The 18,500-nt window shown below is 43.8% G+C and overlaps 1 protein-coding gene across 3 annotated transcripts in view; it reads left to right on the top strand.

The window, feature by feature from the left end:
* The first annotated feature begins 4,566 nt into the window (after nucleotides 1-4,566).
* Nucleotides 4,567-18,500, top strand: part of LOC144606536 (syntaxin-1A) — a 204,683-nt gene continuing 190,749 nt past the window's right edge. For all 3 annotated transcript variants that reach the window (XM_078422788.1, XM_078422789.1, XM_078422790.1), the window contains exon 1: nucleotides 4,567-4,728. In XM_078422788.1, coding sequence (XP_078278914.1) covers nucleotides 4,699-4,728 — 30 coding nt within the window. In that variant the 5' untranslated portion in view covers nucleotides 4,567-4,698. The remainder of the gene's footprint in view (nucleotides 4,729-18,500) is intronic.

Here is an 18,500-nt window from a genome sequence, read left to right as displayed (position 1 = left end):
ACAAAGATGTGACCTATGCAGCACTTTCCCTGAAGTCAACAACCCCTGGAAATTACTGTGTGCATATTGGCAACTACATTTGCCCAACTATACTTCAAATGTAATTGCATTGGCTATGAAACTCAGTAGTCATTCAGAGGACATTAAAGATACAATCAATTCCAATTTGCTTGTTTCTTGACCTTATTTCTGCAACTTATTCTATCAAGGTACTGTTTAAGATTGGACACGATTGATGCCTGAGATTGGTTATTTAATTCATTGCTATGGTAGTTCGTGTGAGCACTGTTTTAAAGATGATAGGTTATAGTTTTAGTTTCACTTTTCAAAGAAATGGCTGTGAAAAAGAATGGATTTTGTTTCATTGGTTAATATTCTAGTTGATTTTGTTTAGAAAAGATGGTCATATCATATCACATAAAAACAATCTATCAGAATGCTATAAATTTGTAATAAAACTACAAGTTTCAGTAATCCTGATGAGCCATTGATTGAGCCTATGTTAATCTTGTTTTGAGTTACATGTGTTGCTTGATTAAGAACTAGTTAGAGCTTGTTACACAAAAAACAAAGTGCTGGAGGAGACACAAGAAATTGCACATGCTGGAATCTTGATTAAAACACAAACTGCTGGAGGAACTCAATGCGTCAGGCAGAATCTGTGGAGAGAAATGGACAATGTTTTGGGTTGAGAAACTCCCTCTGCACAGTCTATACGAATGTTGAACTGTTGAGTGTTCATTTATTTATGTAATGGTAATTTAAATTTGTATTATCCAAAATGTACTTGCTATTGTGTGTTATTAAGTTACATTATGCTGAATTCTTATGCTGCAGTGAAGTAGATGGAATCATTCAGCAGTTCAGGCAGCATCTGTGGAGTGAGAAACAGTTAATGTTTCAGATCAAGACACAAAGCGCTTGAGTAACTCAATGGGTCAGACAGCTTCTGTGGAGGACATGGATTGGTGATGTTTCGGGTCAGGACCCTTCTTCAGAATGTAACCTAGCATTTACAGTATCTTGTGTCTAATGATCCAGATTAGCGACTCTTCATAGGATCATTTTTGTTAAGACTCTACCGAAACTGTAAGATGAATTTCAATAGTGTTGCAGCTGAGTCATGGATAAGGCAAATAAAGTAGTGGAAAATTGATTTTTACTGTTATTAATTGTGGTAATTTGCAAAGGCAAACCAACATATTTGTTTCCTGAGGGGAAAAGAGCTTAAACTACATCAACATTTCCGATGCTGTTAAAGGAAAACATTTAAATCAGACTATGTTTGTACCTCGAGTGTAAGTGAGTCATATGAGAAGGCACTGAGTAAATTGGACCTACATTCACCAGAGTTGAGAAGAATATGAAGAGACCTTAAGGGTAGATGTGGGGACCTTTCACTTAGAATGGAGGAGGAGTCAAAATCTCACTATCAATAGACACCAGAGACTGCAGATGTTGGAATCTTGAGCAAAACGCCAAGTGTTTAGTTCAGGAGTAGCCAAGAGGAGGTCACAGACCCCCGGAGCAAGTGAAATTGAGGCCGATGATCTCGGAAAGGAGCAGGTCAGCTGACCTGGCCGATTGCCCTGGAGGCCAGGTAGCGTGGAATTTATAACTGCCACAACATCGTAGTTTAGCTAGGACCTTTGTCGTGGTATTTCTGTTAGTTGGCGCACCAAACTAACTCCACATGCTATCCTACCAAATAAACATTGTTCTCCACTCAATTCATTGTTACATTAATTTTTCATTTTGCATTTATACATTGTACCAATTACATTTTTTTGTGCAATAGTTGTGTTTGCGCTGTTACTTTTCTGTGCCCAAACTTGTGTGGTGTACAGTTTGCATCTTTCATGTTAATTTAATGTATCAATTTCATTTGTAAGATGTTAGTTTCACTGCTTGTTAAAGTTATTTTTCTTCATTTCCCCAGCCTATTTAAAACTTAATTTTCCTCCCTCTCAAAGCTTTTAACTTTATGAGACCTGCCTCATGACATCCTGCTCTCAACCAGATAAGCAGAGTTAGTGCATCGCCAATATTATCCTTGCCATCAGCATAATTACCTATCGATTTACCCTTTCTCCTCTTTCTCATCAACGTGCAACTCAATGGTTTGATAATTGCAGCCATGCATCATCTTCTACACAAATGTTTTCAAGAGAGAGTTAGATTTAGCTCTTAGGGCTAAAGGAATCAAAGGATATGGGAAAATAAGCAGGAACGGTGTACTGATTTTAGATGATCAGCCAATATAGAAAAATAGGTGCAGGAGTAGGCCATATGGCCCTTCGAGCCAGCACTGCCATTCAATGATCAGCCATGATCATATTGAATGGCAGTGCTGGCTCGAAGGGCCTTATGGCCTACTCCTGCACCTATTTTTCTATATTTTCTATGTTTCTAAATGCCAGCATCACCAAACTCTATCTTCCTATTAACACAAACCGGAATGTGATGCAATTCTTACATTAGGTTAGGTGTAACTATTAACATCAAAGAAGCTAAGCACCATTCAGAGCAATGCACCCAGCACTGGACTTACTTAGTATTTGGACGTAAACATAGATGGGTTGATTAATAGATGACACCAAGATTGCTAGTGTCGTGGACTGTGTGGAAGACAGTCCAAGTATGCAGCTGGATATAGATCAGATACAAAAATGGGCAGAGAAATAGTAGATAGTGTTTAATCTGAGCAAATGTGAGGTGGTGCACTTTGGGAGATCGAATGTGAGAGGAAAATATACAACTAATAGCAAGACCCTTAACAGCACTGATGTACAGACGGTTGTTTGAGTCCAAGTCCATAACTCCTTGAAAGTGACAACACAAGTAGATACAGTGGTAAAGAAGGCATATGGAATACTTGCCTTCGTTGTTCGCGGCATTAAGTATAGAGTCAGAAAGTCATGATGCAGCTCTGTAAGACTTTGGTGAGGCCACATTTGGAGTATTGAGTGTAGTTCTGGTCGCCCCAACACAGGAAGGATGTGGACTCTTTAGAAAGGGTGCAGAGGAGGTTTACCAGGATGATGCTGGATTAGAGGGTATTAGTTACAGGGAGAGATTGGACAGACTTGAATTGTTTTCTCTGGGACACCAGAGGTTGAGGGGGAACTTGGTAGGCTTGGGCGCCGCCTAACGGAGGCTTGGGCGCCACCTAACGGAGGTTTCGTAGCCCGGGCAACCGCCATTGGTGGAGCGTGAGCACGTGGCCGCTGGCTGGGTGAGGTCACGTGGGGCGCGGGGTGGTGATGTCACCTTGTCCCTTATTTGGGAGTGAGATAGTTGGCACCCCTAGGCACATGGGTATGCGTGAAATGGAAGGACATGGATTATGTGCAGGCACAAAAGAGTTGGTCTTGACATCATTTTCGGCACACACATTATGGGCCAAAGGGCCTGTTCATATGGAGTACTGTTCAATGATTTATGTTCTATGTTAGTGCACTATGACTGTAGTATGTTCTCCCAAGAAACATTACATCTCCATTCCTGCCACAGATGCTGCCAGACCCACTGAGTTCCTCCAGCACTTTGTGTTTTACATAAGATTCCAACGTCTGCAGTTCCTTGTAGCTCTCGTTAATCTTATTTTCAATTCCACAATTCAACTGTTGGTGGGGGGAGTGGAGAAGAGTTTCCAAAATCCTTCAATGTCCATTCCATTTCCTCCTCCAGAATTTCAGTCACCAAAATGTTAAACTCCTCTGAGTCTCCCTTCTGCTGATTTTTTTTAAAGCACAATTTTTACAATGAAGAAATGTTGCAAATTAAACCATGTTTAACGTCACTGCATGTTGGGTAAATTTCACAGGGTGTTGTAAATTTTACTGTCAATTCCACCATGTGTTGTGTTAAAATGACTGTTAATTCTGTCAAGTGGCAATTCCACATTTTACCAGCGCTGTGTTAAATTTATTGTCAAACGGTGTTGTTAATTTCACTTTTACTTTCACTGTTAATCTCTCCTGTTGATATCACACTTAATCTCATGGATTTTCATTTCCACTGTTGTGATAATTTCACAGATATTAATTTTCTCAATATGCGGACCCAATACTCCTGTTAATGTAATCTCACTAATTCCACCATGCATTGCGCTAATTGCACTGTAAATTTGAAAGTTGTGTTAATTTCACTGTTGATATAATTGTGTTTTTATGTTAATTTAATCTTTAATTCCACCATAGATCGTGTTAATTGTATCGTTAATGACACAACGTGTCGTGTTAATTTCACTTAATATAAAATCACTTAATTTTAACGTTAGTTCCATCGTGTATAGCGACACTTGCAGTCATTTCATGCGTTCATTTCACACCAAAAAAATCGTCGTTAATTTCATAATGTTTGTTAATTTTAGAGCGCCATGTGTTGATTTCACTGCCTTTTGTGGTCAGCCTTTGAATGCAAGTTGCAGAGAGTCCTGTGTCAGATTTTTGATGCCAGTAATATATGTTTGTCATTATTTTCCCCTGTGTGCAAAGTGAGCCTTGCCGGGCTCCGCCCCGACATGCGCTTTGGCGGCAGCTGCCAGTCCTCGGAGCCGCCTCCTTCGCCCGGTGAGTGGGGGAGAGAAACCGCAGAGCCCGGCATCGCCATCCCCATCCTCTGTTGCTGAGTTTGTGCACTCTGCGCGGCCAGAGCGTTTCCCGATCCGAGCCGGGCTTCCAGGACACCGGAGAGATGAAAGATCGCACCCAGGAGTTGCGGGCTGTGAGTATCGACAATGCGAGCGAGGAGGAGGAGGAGGAGGAGGAGGAGGAGAGGGGTGAAATGTGTGGTCCTTGGCTGCAGATGCAAGTGGGGATAACGGGGCTGGAGAGATGGAGTGGTTGGTGCAGTTGACTCACGGGGTTGATTAGCCGCGCATCCGAGGGAGGGAAAGCAGCCCGGTTATTTTTCTTTTGCATCTGAATGTTTGTTGCAAATGATGTTTGGCATTGCGGGACACTGGCGACGGTGCAGAGCATGTACACGGGGAGACAGAGGGAGGGATGGAGAGAAGGGGGTCAGGTGGAAGAGGAGACGGGCATCAGCCAGGACAGCGGGAACTTCAGCCGCATCTCTGCGGATTGAGACTGAACTGCCCCGGGAATGGGTTTAGCACCTGGAGTCGTTCTATTGTAGCGTAGTGTGGGGATGAGGGGAGAGGTGTCCGCAGTTTCCCACTCGCGGGCGGTGTCCCGCTGCGGTGGGATGGGAAAGGGTCATTTGCCTGCAAGCGATCATAGTGCAGCAGGTGAAAGATGTGCAGTTATGATTGATCCTTTTAGCTCCTCACGCGAGTCGCTGGATGAATACTGAGTAGCCCCCCTCTTTCTCCCTCCTGGTTCATGCTGTCCAAACCTGCTCGGCGCTACTGCATTTCAATCAGGATTTCTGCGAGTTTAGTAATCCATCCATCCATAAACCTTGACAATGCATACGGCCATTTCAACCTCTGCTACTGCCCCATGGGTTTAGATCAACTAATTGGACATGATTGTAATACAAATGAACGGAATTACATTCCCATCTCTCCAGTGTCAGTCCCCACCCATAGAAACATAGAAACATATAGAAAAGGTGCAGGAGGAGGCCATTTGGCCCTTCGAGCCAGCACCGCCATTCATTGTGATCATGGCTGATCATCCACAATCAGTAACCTGTGCCTGCCTTCTCCCCATATCCCTTGATTCCACCCCTTGCAATACATGCCACCTTTACACTACCTTGTAGTTTTATCTTCCAGCATCTTGGATTTAATAATTATAAGAGCTGTTAATTATTTCAGAAAGCCACTGGCACACACAGGCTCAGCACCATGCTGTTTTATTTTCTCATCTGCTAGTTTTCACTTTCCTCCCCTTTATTTCTATTTTCCTGTTTGTCCCCTACCCTGCTATTAGTTTTTATACAACATTGCTCACGATGTGGTGGACGGTGTGTCTGGCTGCATTTGGTAAATGTGTGTGGACTGGGAGGATGGCTAGTCGGATATGTGAAGAAGCCCAGACAATGGGTTGTAGGAAGAGATGGGAGTCGACAATGGAAATTTAGAAAGCGATCCACTTTATTCCCTTGGAAGTCAATGAATTCCAATGAAGTCAATGAGTCAGTCACCTGACCTCGAGTGACATTTTTAAAAAACCGCGTCTTGTGCAATTGAAAATAAAGACTGAACGTGAATCAGCCGTATTACTGCCGAGATACAGGGCATTCACCAGCCTGGATGTAGCTGATGTCAATGAGGATCGACCAATGAAGAAGATAAGGGAATTGAAGCAAGATCCCTTCATTAAAACACAATTAAATCCAAGGAAAAGGCATATAAATTGTCCAGAGGAAGCAGTAAACCGGAGGACTGAGAGAAATTTAGAACTCAACAGAGGAAGACAAAGGGGTTAATTAAGAGGGGGGGAAAGCACGAAATAAAGCATGCAGTGAATATAAAAACTGATTCTAAAAGCTTCTTTAGATATGTAAAAAGATTAGTGAAGACAAATGTAGGTCCCTTACAATCAGAGACAGGTGAATTTATAATGGGGAAACGAGGAAATGGCAGAACAGTTAAACGGTTCTGTCTTCACTAAGGAAGACACAAACAATCACCCAGAAATACTAGTGGACCAAGGATCTAGTGGGAGCAAGGAACTGAAGGGAATCCACACTAGTCAGGAAATGGTGTTAGGTAAACTGTTGGGACTGAAGGCCGATAAATCCCCAGGGCCTGATGGTCTGCATCCCAGAGTACTCGAGGAGGTGGCCCTAGAAATCGTGGATTCATTGATGATCATTTTCCAATGTTCTCTCGACTCTGGATCAGTTCCTGTGGACTGGAGGGTAACCAGTGTAACTCCACTTTTTAAGAAAGGAGGGAGAGAGAAAACAGGGAATTATAGACCAGTTAGCCTTGCATCGGTAATGGGGAAGGTGCTGGTGTCGATTGTTAAAGATGTTATAGCAGCACATTTGGAAAGCAGTGGCAGGATTGGTCAAAGTCAGCATGGATTTATGAAGGGGAAATCATGCTTGACTAATCTTCTGGATTTTTTTGAGGATGTAACAAGTATAATGGATTAAGGGAGAGCCATTGGATGTGGTGTATCTGGACTTTCAGAAAGCCTTTGACAAGGTCCCACACAAGAGATTAGTGTGCAAAATTAGAACACATGGTATGGGGGTAGTGTATTGACATGGATAGAGAACTGGTTGGCACAGGAAGCAAAGAGTAGATATTAACGGGTCCTTTTCAGAATGGCAGGCAGTGACTAATAGGGTTCCGCAAGGCTCAGTGCTGGGACCCCAGTTATTTACAATATATGTTAACGATTTAGACGAGGGAATTAAATGTGACATCTCCAAGTTTGCGGATGACACAAAGCTGGGTGGCAGTGTGAGCTGCGAGGAGGATGCTATGAGGCCGCAGGGTGACTTGGATCGGTTGGGTGAGTGGGCAGATGCATGGCAGATACAGTATAATGTGGATTAATGTGAGGTTATCCACTTTGGTGGCAAGAACAAGAAGGCAGATTATTTTCTGACTGGTGTCAGATTAGAAAAAGGGGAGGTGCAACGAGACCTGGATGTGCTTGTACGTCAGTCACTGAAAATAAGCATGCAGGTATAGCAGGCAGTGAAGAAAGCTCTTGGCATGTTGACCTTCATTGCGAGAGGATTTATTTGAGTTTAGAAGCAAGGAATTCCTACTGCAGTTGTACAGGGCTCTGGTGAGACCGCACCTGGAGTATTGTGTGCAATTTTGGTCTCCTAATTTGAGGAAGGACATTCTTACTATTGAGGGAGTGCAGCGTACCTTCACCAGGTTAATTCCCGGGATGGCGGGACAGACTTATAATGAAAGAATGGGTCGACTGGGCTTGTATTTACTGGAATTTAGAAGGATGAGAGGGGATCTTATAGAAACATATAAAATTCTTAAGGGATTGGACAGGCCAGATGCAGGAAACATGTTCCCAATGCTGGGGGAGTCCAGAACCAGGGGTCACAATTTAAGTATAAGGGGTAGGCCATTTGGGACTGAGATGAGGAAAACATTTTTCACCCAGAGAGTTGTGAATCTGTGGAATTGTCTGCCACAGAAGACAGTGGAGGCCAATTCACTGGATGTTTTCAAGAGAGAGATAGATTTAGCTCTTGGGGTTAAAGGAAAAAGCAGGAACTGGGCACTGATTTTAGATGATCAGCCATGATCATATTGAATGGTGGTGATGGCTCGAAGGGCCGAATGACCTACTCCTGCACCTATTTTTTAATGTTTCTCTATGTTTCTATGTGCTAGAATAACTCAATGAGCCAGGCAGCATATCTGGAGGAGGTAGATAGGTGACATTTTAGGTTGGTACCCTTCTTCAGACTAATCCTTCTGAAGAAGGGTCCCAATCCAAAACATAGCATCTCTGGAGGACATGGATATGCAAACTAACCTGCTGAGTTACTCCAGCACATGGTGTTCCATGCAAGATTCCAGCAGCTGCAGTTCTTTGAGACTCCAAGATCCATTGATGTTCGATTGAATTGGAGGGTGTTAAGAGGAAGTTTTCATTCAGTGGAATAGAAGGCAGAAGTATGGAGGTGCTCACCTGATAGTAACACCAGCGTCAATTTGGGTTACAACCAAGTAGCTTTGGGAATTGCTACAGAGACTGGTGAGCTACAACACGAGCATTGTTTTGCTACTATTGGAATGTTAGTCACACAAACAGTTGGCACAGTTTTGGTCCCATTATTTAAGGCATTGGAGGAGGTCCAAAAGAGATTCTCTCTGCTAATTCCTGGGATGAGAGGGTTGTCCTATCATGAATGAGTAAATAACTTCTCTATTCCTCGACATTAAGAAGAGTGACGTTATTGAACATGCAAGCACCCCCTTGTACAAGGTCATGGCAGAGTGGATCTCAAGATGTTTCCACGAGCGGAAGAACCTTGCACAAGAGAATGGAGTTTAAGATTAGGAGGATGTCATTTAAAATTGAGGTATCTTGGAACAACTTGTAGAGGGTAGCTGAATTCTGCAACCTGGAGAGTAATGGAGACTTGATCATTGGGGATATTTTGAAGAGGAAGTAGACAAATTCATGGAAATTGGGGAATCGAGGGCTATGAGGATCAGCAGAGAAGACGATATGAGGCTTGGGGCCTATTAGTCATGATCGTATTGAATGGTGAGGCAGGCTTGAGGGGCAACATGGCCTACGTCAGCTCTTAATGTTTATGTTCTTGCCTCAAAAGAGTACTGATTGTCTTGGTGTTGACTCTCTACAACCGACTCCAGGCGAAGAGCAGTACAATGTGTGAACTAATAAAACCACAACAGAACAGGTTGAAAGCTCATGCCCCACATGCCCCACCAACCCTGGGATTATTTGCTGAATAAAATTCTGACGCTTGGAATAAATTGTCTAGTCTATCATTTTATTTTGCAAAAGCAGTCACTGTGAAGAAACTAATCAAATCAAATATGCTCCATTCTGAGGAAAAATAGAATCCACATTTGTGAAGTTGCCCTGTGAAACATTCTATTGATTGATGACACTGTTGAGAAGTTGTGGGACTGATGATTTAGTTTGCAGCAATGATTCTTCTCCTGGCGGATCCTGTGCACCAATAATCTGTTCTTCCATTCTTATTGCAGTCTTGTGCAAACTGTTCAGTTTCCCCCCAATGTCAGGACAAATGGTGCCCATTAACATGAGAAACCATGTAAACAACAGCAGATCAGGCAGTGTCGGCGCAGGGAGGGCAGTGGTTAAAACTGCGGGTTGATAATCTATTATTGCCATTGTTCTGATAGTTCCATCAAAGGTCATAAACTTGAAATAATACCTAGCTCTACACAGCTGCTGCCTGTTTTGCCGAATATTCTGGTATTTTTAATGTTTCTGATTTCTGCAACTGTGGTGTTTTCATTCTGTTGGGTGTGTGGGGGGGGGGGGGGGGTAGTATTTGTTTATTTGTTTGCAATGTTGGAACGAATCTTTGCCAGAGAATTGGGTTCATCACCTTTAATTCTGAGTAAATAGCTGTTCAGCTCTCTCCCTTTGTTTGAAAGAGCAGAATGCAGTTGATGGCATTCCAATACAATCATCCATATCTGTAAAAGGAGCATAACTTCATAGTCAGGGACACACACAGTGAGTTATTGAAACATTAACAGTTTCTATTTTGAGGTTCCCACTGGATGTCGATGCGATCCAAGCAAATTACTAGCACACGATCAATGTGACAAAAGAAATGGAGTGTTGTAAATCTGCAACTAACTCTGCTGCACTGACTGAGTGATGAAACAAAGCTTCAGTTACCGATTGAATGCAGATGATAGTGGCCTAATTCAGGGTCATTAAGTTCCTTCTAACAGTTGAAGCTAGTGATGGCTTTTGTTGCCAGCAGAGCATCTTATATGGTTGACTGTCATGTTTCGTGTCACTCTGTCTTCTCTGTTGATTCTATGCCCGCTCTTGCATTGTACCTCTGAGAATTGGGTAAATATATCTATTGTGGTAGATACAATTCAAAGGTTAGTACATTTTGCAAGGGCACACCGCCGATAGAATTTTGTGAGAAGGATAGGTCATTTAATCTTTTAAGACTTGCTGCCTCTACAATTGCTGGGGATGGAAACCATACCTGGCAGAGCTCCAAACCTTTAACTGGACATTACATGGTCAGTGTGAAAACTGAAGGCTATGTTATCGCCTTTGATAATAAATTACATTAGGCACTGTAAATTCAGGAACCTTTTAAACTGGCCAAATTATCGTACACTATGGTTTTAAAAGCCACCACAGCTTTATATCTTTATGTACATAACCCCTCTCATAAATGGACGCTTTGGCGTACAAACCCTGCAGATATAGTCACGGTGCTCCATTTGTCCTCCGTTCTGTGCTGTCAGCTGCATTTGTATTAGCATCACCACCTTCCAGGCTGGGCATACCCACAGAATATCAAACCCCAGTGAATCTTTTCTCAAATCTGGCACAAAAATACTGGTGTGTGTATGTCTGTAGATAACTCTACTGACACTGCCTGTAATTCTTAGTTGCTCCTAGGTAAATTACAAAACAATTTTATATTTCTTGGTAATTATCCTCTTTCCCAGTGAATGCAGCGGCAACGATGTATTCCTCTTGGATAGCACATTTGTTTATCTGTCTATTATTTGCATGCGTCCACAGTCACGCAATGGCATTGAATGGTGAGCCAGATGTAGCAACCAGTCTGTGGCTGGATTTGGGATTCGTCCACTGCACGTGCCTTCTCTGCACTATTACTGGAAGCTCGCTTGTCTTGGAGAATCCAGCAGTGCGGGTGCAGTTGTGAAACTGTGGAATTCTCTGCCTCAGAAGGCAGTGGAGGTCAATTCTCTGGATGTTTTCAAGAGCGTTAGATAGAGCTCTTAATAATAGCAGAGTCAATAGACAATAGACAATAGACAATAGGTGCAGGAGTAGGCCATTCAGCCCTTCGAGCCAGCACCGCCATTCAATGCGATCATGGCTGATCACTCTCAATCAGTACCCCGTTCCTGCCCTCTCCCCATACCCCCTCACTCCGCTATCCTTAAGAGCTCTATCCAGCTCTCTCTTGAAAGCATCCAACGAACCGGCCTCCACTGCCTTCTGAGGCAGAGAATTCCACACCTTCACCACTCTCTGACTGAAAAAGTTCTTCCTCATCTCCGTTCTAAATGGCCTACCCCTTATTCTTAAACTGTGGCCCCTTGTTCTGGACTCCCCCAACATTGGGAACATGTTTCCTGCCTCTAAAGTGTCCAATCCCCTAATTATCTTATATGTTTCAATAAGATCCCCCTCATCCTTCTAAATTCCAGTGTATACAAGCCCAATCGCTCCAGCCTTTCAACATACGGCAGTCCCGCCATTCCGGGAATTAACCTAGTGAACCTACGCTGCGCGCCCTCCATAGCAAGAATATCCTTCCTCAAATTTGGAGACCAAAACTGCACACAGTACTCCAGGTGCGGTCTCACCAGGGCCCGGTACAACTGTAGAAGGACCTCTTTGCTCCTATACTCAACTCCTCTTGTTATGAAGGCCAACATTCCATTGGCTTTCTTCACTGCCTTCTGTACCTGCATGCTTCCTTTCATTGACTGGTGCACTAGGACACCCAGATCTCGTTGAACTCCCCCTCCTCCTAACTTGACACCATTCAGATAATAATCTGCCTTTCTATTCTTACTTCCAAAGTGAATAACCTCACACTTATCTACATTAAACTGCGGAGTCAGGGGGTATGGGGAGAGGGCAGGAACGGGGTACTGATTGTGGATGATCAGCCATGATCACATTGAATGGCGGTGCTGGCCCGAAGGGCCGAATGGCCTACTCCTGCACCTATTGTCTATTGACTGCACACAAGGCTTTCCCAGTCTGAAAATGGTTAAGAAAGCATGACAGGATGAATCCAAGTGGGTGGAAGAAAGAACTAGTTGGTAGTCAATATCAGATGCGGGTACACTGCAAAATTGCTGATTTAATTGCTGATGCTGCCAATTTTAAATCCTTCGCTTTATGTTGTAAAACACGAGGCTCAGTGTTACTAAGCCTTAAGGGGGTTTTGGGGACTAATCGGGATGATCAATGCTGAGATTCTTCAAATACAAAGAATGTGGTTGAATGTACTTTGCCAAGAGGATTATAAACTTCCCTGCAATGGGTTGGGCACTGATGGACAGAATAATGACAGCTCAGATCTGTTGCTGCCCCTGTGTATCTTTCTCCCATCTAATGAATGCCCCCAACCACCTGAGTTATTCTCCGAAGTATCAAAGGGAATTTAAATTGATTGCATCCGCAATGTCTTTTTATGCAGCGAGGGAAATCTGTTAACAATAATCTAAAAGCCATTGGCAGCAAATAATAAACATGAAGTAATTGGTGCTGCAGTCATTCAGTAATGTAGCTTGTTGGGGTGCTGCCAGGCGTTTGTGATGCAGGTTTTGAAATTTATCATTGAGTAGTTTTTGTAACATTTTTATCGTTTCATTATCTCCATGTGTTTCCATCGTGGGAATTGTGAGCAGTTGTGGGCGATCAAAGGGACGGTGCTAGTAAAGCTGGTTGTGCGGTTGAAGTGGAACTCTTTAAATCTGGAGTTGCTTTTTGAAGAATACAATATTGAATAAAAACTAGGATGCCCAGAGGACTGCAGATGCTGGATTCTGCAGCAAAAATGGAGAGATGGAGGAACTCCCACATCAGACAGCATCTGTGGAGGGAAATGGGCAGGCGATCTTTCGAGTCAAGGCCCTTCATACAGAATGAAAGAGTAGAGAGGAAAGCACTGTGGGGGAGGGGAGGGGGGGGGAGAGTGGTGGGGCAAGAGTTAGCATGTGATAGATGGCTCGAGGTGAGAAGGAGTGTTTGGCAGATACCTCGGGTGGGGGAGGGAGGGTGGCGATAGCAACAGAGACAGGGAAGTGATAAGTGGAGTACAAAAGGCTGTGGACTCAAGAATATAGGAAAGGATGAGGAGTGGAACTGAATAAGGTGGTGGTGGCAAATGGGAATAACAGGGAGGGCAGTGGTGAGGGGGGTAGAAGAGTGAACCCAGTAGGAGGACTGAGGTGGGGGGTTGTGGGGGAGAAACAAGGTGATGGGGGGTAAAGTTGGACGGGAGGGTAGCTAAGGTAACTAATGTAACCACACTTTTTTAAGAAAGGAGGGAGAGAGAAAACGGAATTACAGACCAGTTAGCCTGACATCGGTAGTGGGAAGATGCTTGAGTCGATTATGAAAGATGTAATTGCAGCACATTTGGAAGGTGGTGACAGTCAAAGTCAGCATGGATTTATGAAGGAGAAATCGTGCTTGACTAATCTTCTGGAATTTTTTTAGGATGTTACAAATAGAATGGATAAGGGAGAGCCAGTGGATGTGGTGTATCTGGACTTTCAAAAAGCCTTCTACAAGATCTCACACAGAGATTAGTGTGCAAAATTAGAGCACATGGTATTGGGGGTGGGGTATTGACGAGGATAGAGAACTGGTTGGCAGACAAGAAGAAAGGAGCAGGAATTAACGGGTTCTTTTCAGAATGGCAGGCAGTGACTAGTGGGGTGCCGCAAGGCTCAGTGCTGGGACCCCAGTTATTTACAATATATATCAACGATTTAGACGAAGGAATTAAATGTAACATCTCCAAGTTTGCGGATGACACAAAACTGCGTGGCAGTATGAGCTGCGAGGGGGATGCTCTGAGGCTGCAGGGTGACGTGGATAGGTTGGGTGAGTGGGCAGATGCATGGCAGATGCAGTATAATGTGGATAAATGTGAGGTTATCCACTTTGGTGGCAAGGACAGGAAGGGAGATTATTATCTGAATGGTGTCAGATTAGGAAAAGGGGAGGTGCAATGAGACCTGCGTGTCCTTGCACATCAGTCACTGTAAGCAAGCAAGCAGGTACAACAGGCAGTGAAGAAAGCAAATGGCATGTTTGGCCTTCATAGCGAGAGGATTTGAGTTGCGGAGCAAGGAGGTCCTACTGCAGTTGTACAGGACCCTGGTGAGATTGCACCTGGAGTATTGTGTGCAGTTTTGGTTTCCTAATTTGGGGAATGACATTCTTGCTACTGAGGGAGTGCAGCGTAAGTTCACCAAGTTAATTCCCGGGATGACGAGACTGACATATGATGGATGACATATGAGACTGGATCGACTGGGCTTATATTCACTGGAATTTAGAAGGATGAGAGGGGATCTTATAGAAACATATAAAATTATTAAGGGATTGGATAGGCTTTATGCAGGAAAAAATGTCCCCATTTTGGGGGAGTCCAGAACCAGGGGTCACAGGTTAAGAATAAGGGGTAGGCCATTTAGGACTGAGATGAGGAAAATGCTTTCACCCAGAGAGTTGTGAATCTGGAATTCTCTGCCACAGAAGACAGTGGAGGTCAATTCACTGGATGTTTTCAAGAGAGTTAGATATTAGCTCTTGGGGCTAAAGAAATTAAGGGAACTGTGAGGAAGATGCTATGAGGTTGCAGGGTGACTTGGACAGGTTGTGTGAGTGGGCGGATGCATGGCAGATGCAGTTTAATGTGGATAAGTGTGAGGTTATCCACTTTGGTGGTAAGAATAGGAAGGCAGATTATTATCTGAATGGTGTCAAGTTAGGTAAAGGGGACGTACAATGAGATCTGGGTGTCCTAGCGCATCATTCACTGAAAGGAAGCATGCAGGTGCAGCAGGCAGTGAAGAAAGCCAATGGAATGTTGGCCTTCATAACAAGAGGAGTTGAGTATAGGAGCAAAGAGGTCCTTCTGCAGTTGTACAAGGCCCTAGTGAGACCGCACCTGGAGTACTGTGTGCAGTTTTGGTCTCCAAATTTGAGGAAGAATATTCTTGCTATTGAGGGCATGCAGCGTAGGTTTACTAGGTTAATTCCCGGAATGGCGGGACTGTCATATGTTGAAAGACTGGAGCGACTAGGCTTGTATACACTGGAATTAGAAGGATGAGAGGGAATCTTATTGAAACATATAAGATTATTAAGGGGTTGGACACGTTAGAGGCAGGAAACGTGTTCCCAATGTTGGGGGAGTCCAGAACCAGGGGCCACAGTTTAAGAATAAGGGGTAGGCCATTTAGAACGGAGATGAGGAAAAACTTTTTCAGTCAGAGAGTTGTGAATCTGTGGAATTCTCTGCCTCAGAAGGCAGTGGAGGCCAATTCTCTGAATGCATTCGAGAGAGAGCTAGATAGAGCTCTTAAGGATAGCGGAGTCAGGGGGTATGGGGAGAAGGCAGGAACGGGGTACTGATTGAAAATGATCAGCCATGATCAAATTGAATGGCGGTGCTGGCTCGAAGGGCCGAATGGCCTACACCTGCACCTATTGTCTATTGTCTATATGGTGGGGAAAGCAAGAACAGGGTACTGATTCTGGATGATCAGCCATGATCATATTGAATGGTGAAGCTGGCTCGAGGGGCCGAATGGCCAACTCCTGCACCTCCTGTTGTGTGCAGGAGGGTCAGGATACATATGAAGAGAGCAAAAGGGGCAGGAGGTTTGGATTATCTGAAACTGGAAAATCCATTGGCTTGGGGGGGGAGCAGTGTTTCTTGAAAGAACAGCACATTTCAGATGCCCTGGAGTAGAAAGCCTCATCTAAAGAACCAATGCGGTGGAGGTGGAGAAATTGAAAGTGATTGAGTCCTTGCAATGGGCAGGGTGGAGTAGTAGGTTTTTGAATAGAAGTTGATGAATGAGCTGCTCTGGGCTCTTCTGACGTGGAATGTTAAGACATCGACCTGAACTGTATGTTGAGTCTTTGACAGAATAAGGAAGGGGATTTGATGGATTCATTTTGTGTGGGAACACAAACTTCCCCGTAACACAATCGCCCTCGTTAACAAAATACCTTGTAATGAAACGCTAGCTCGACACACTCCTGCTGTCAATGGAAGGGAGATGAAAGAGTCGTATCATGCGTTATAAAATGTGCCACCAGACAATGCCAGTGTATGCAGCCACTCCCTACGAGTTTCACTCACCACAGACCAGTGACCAGTTACAATAGTTGAGTATTCCATAACCTAGTCCTCCTCCTCTGCAGTTACAGGGTGTTTATTTTAACTGATAACACTTCTTCACTTGGAATCCTAATTTGCTAATAACTGAAATACAAAGACTGGAAGAAGGATGTCAGCCAACAATGATAAAACGTCATTATGCCAGCTCTTGCAGTAATGAAGCATCTTCAGATACTTAATGCAGAACCTTTGACATCAAGCTATCAAATGTAAGGATAAATGACAAAGACGCAGTTGAGGCTCTTCCTTATTTAATAACCACTGACTTAATTGGCATTGCAGCATTGCCACTCGTCGTCTTGAGTGGGATGCTGTGCGTGCAGATATTTCCAAATTAAGAACAATTAATAAGATGAAATGATTTGTAATCGGGAAATAGATTGGTGGCGGTTAGGTTCGCCACGTACAACAACCTTATTTCCATTCAACAGAGACACAAGAGACTGCAGTTGGTGCAATCTTGGAAAAAATCCACAAAGTGCTAGAGGAACTCGGCGGTTCAGGCAGCTTCTGTGGAGTGAGTGGAGCCATTTTGGGTCGGAATCCTTTTTTGGAATCTGAAGAAGGGTCCCAACCCGAGACGTCTCCTGTGTCCTGATTTCACCCAATGTCAACTTGCCACTTTGTTTCCACCCCTCCCTCCTAATACTTAATGTCAGTTACACATAGACTGTTGGATTTTCCAAGTGGTTCTCCCCCCCCCCACCCCACCCCACCACGCTGTCCTCTCAGAGGGCCAAGTAACCAAGTAATGCGGACTGCTGGCTGCCTGAGCAAAATACATTAAGTGGAAATTGCTTTTTAGTTTATGGGAACAGCAATTGACATGCGTATTGGCTGAGGGTAATCTGACTGAGCTGCTATTCAGGGAGCCTGACGTTAATACATCACCCTGCCAGCATATTTTGGGAAATTAGCTGCAGTATTTCTTGTGTGGCGCAGCGTCTTGTGATCAGTTTGTTCATTCACAGACTGGATTACTGTCTGGATTGCCTGTACCCTGCTCTGGATCTCCTAATTGCCCCTATCATAACCAAGTACTGAGTAAATACAGTTTATCATTTTAATCCTGATTTATCTGAGTAGGCTTCAAGCTCTCTATTAGAAAATCATATGAGATTTGACTAATCCATTGGTGATTAGAAAAGCAAATGCCTCAACGTAAGAAGCACCCTAGACTCACCTGGAACAAATGCCCCAAGGCTAGGTTCAGTCCCAGTTAAACAATAAAGCTTCTCTGAACTGCTTTAACAAACAGTCTTGACTTGCTGACACTTTGGATTAGATATAAAGATTTCTACTTGCAGCCAAAAATCTTCCATAACCCCTATTCCATATCCTGCAAAACTATCCCTGGGTCATTCTGAAGGGAATTGTAAAGATCGCAATTTCCTATCTTTGCACTCTGAACTGATAACACAATAGGGAAATATCATTTCTAGTTATCTTCTCATGTAGGGTCATAAGGTCATACAGCACAGAAACCAGTCCTGATCATGATGGCACAACTAAATTAATTCCATTTTCCCCACAGTTGACCCCTACTCATAATCCTCATAGTTAGATAGAGCTCTAGGGGCTAGTGGAATCAAGGGATATGGGGAGAAGGAAGGCACCAGTTACTAATTGTAGATGATCAGCCATGATCACAATGAATGGCGGTGCTGGCTCGAAGGGCCAAATGGCCTCCTCCTGCACCTATTTTCTATGTTTCTATCTTACCTATCCATTAACCTGTCCAAATGTCTTTTAAATGTTGGAGTTGTACCTGCCTCAAACAGCTTCCTCTGGCAACGCATTCCATAAACCCTCGCCCTCAGTGTGGAAAAGGTTGCCTCTCGAGTTCCTATTAAATCCTTTCCCTCTCACCTTAAACCTGCGCCCTCTAGAGCATGATTCACCTACCCTGGGGGGGGGGG

This window comes from Rhinoraja longicauda, chromosome 26 (assembly GCF_053455715.1).
Source record: "Rhinoraja longicauda isolate Sanriku21f chromosome 26, sRhiLon1.1, whole genome shotgun sequence".
Taxonomy (NCBI): Eukaryota; Metazoa; Chordata; class Chondrichthyes; order Rajiformes; family Arhynchobatidae; genus Rhinoraja; species Rhinoraja longicauda.
This window is presented reverse-complemented; position numbering and strand designations above follow the sequence as displayed.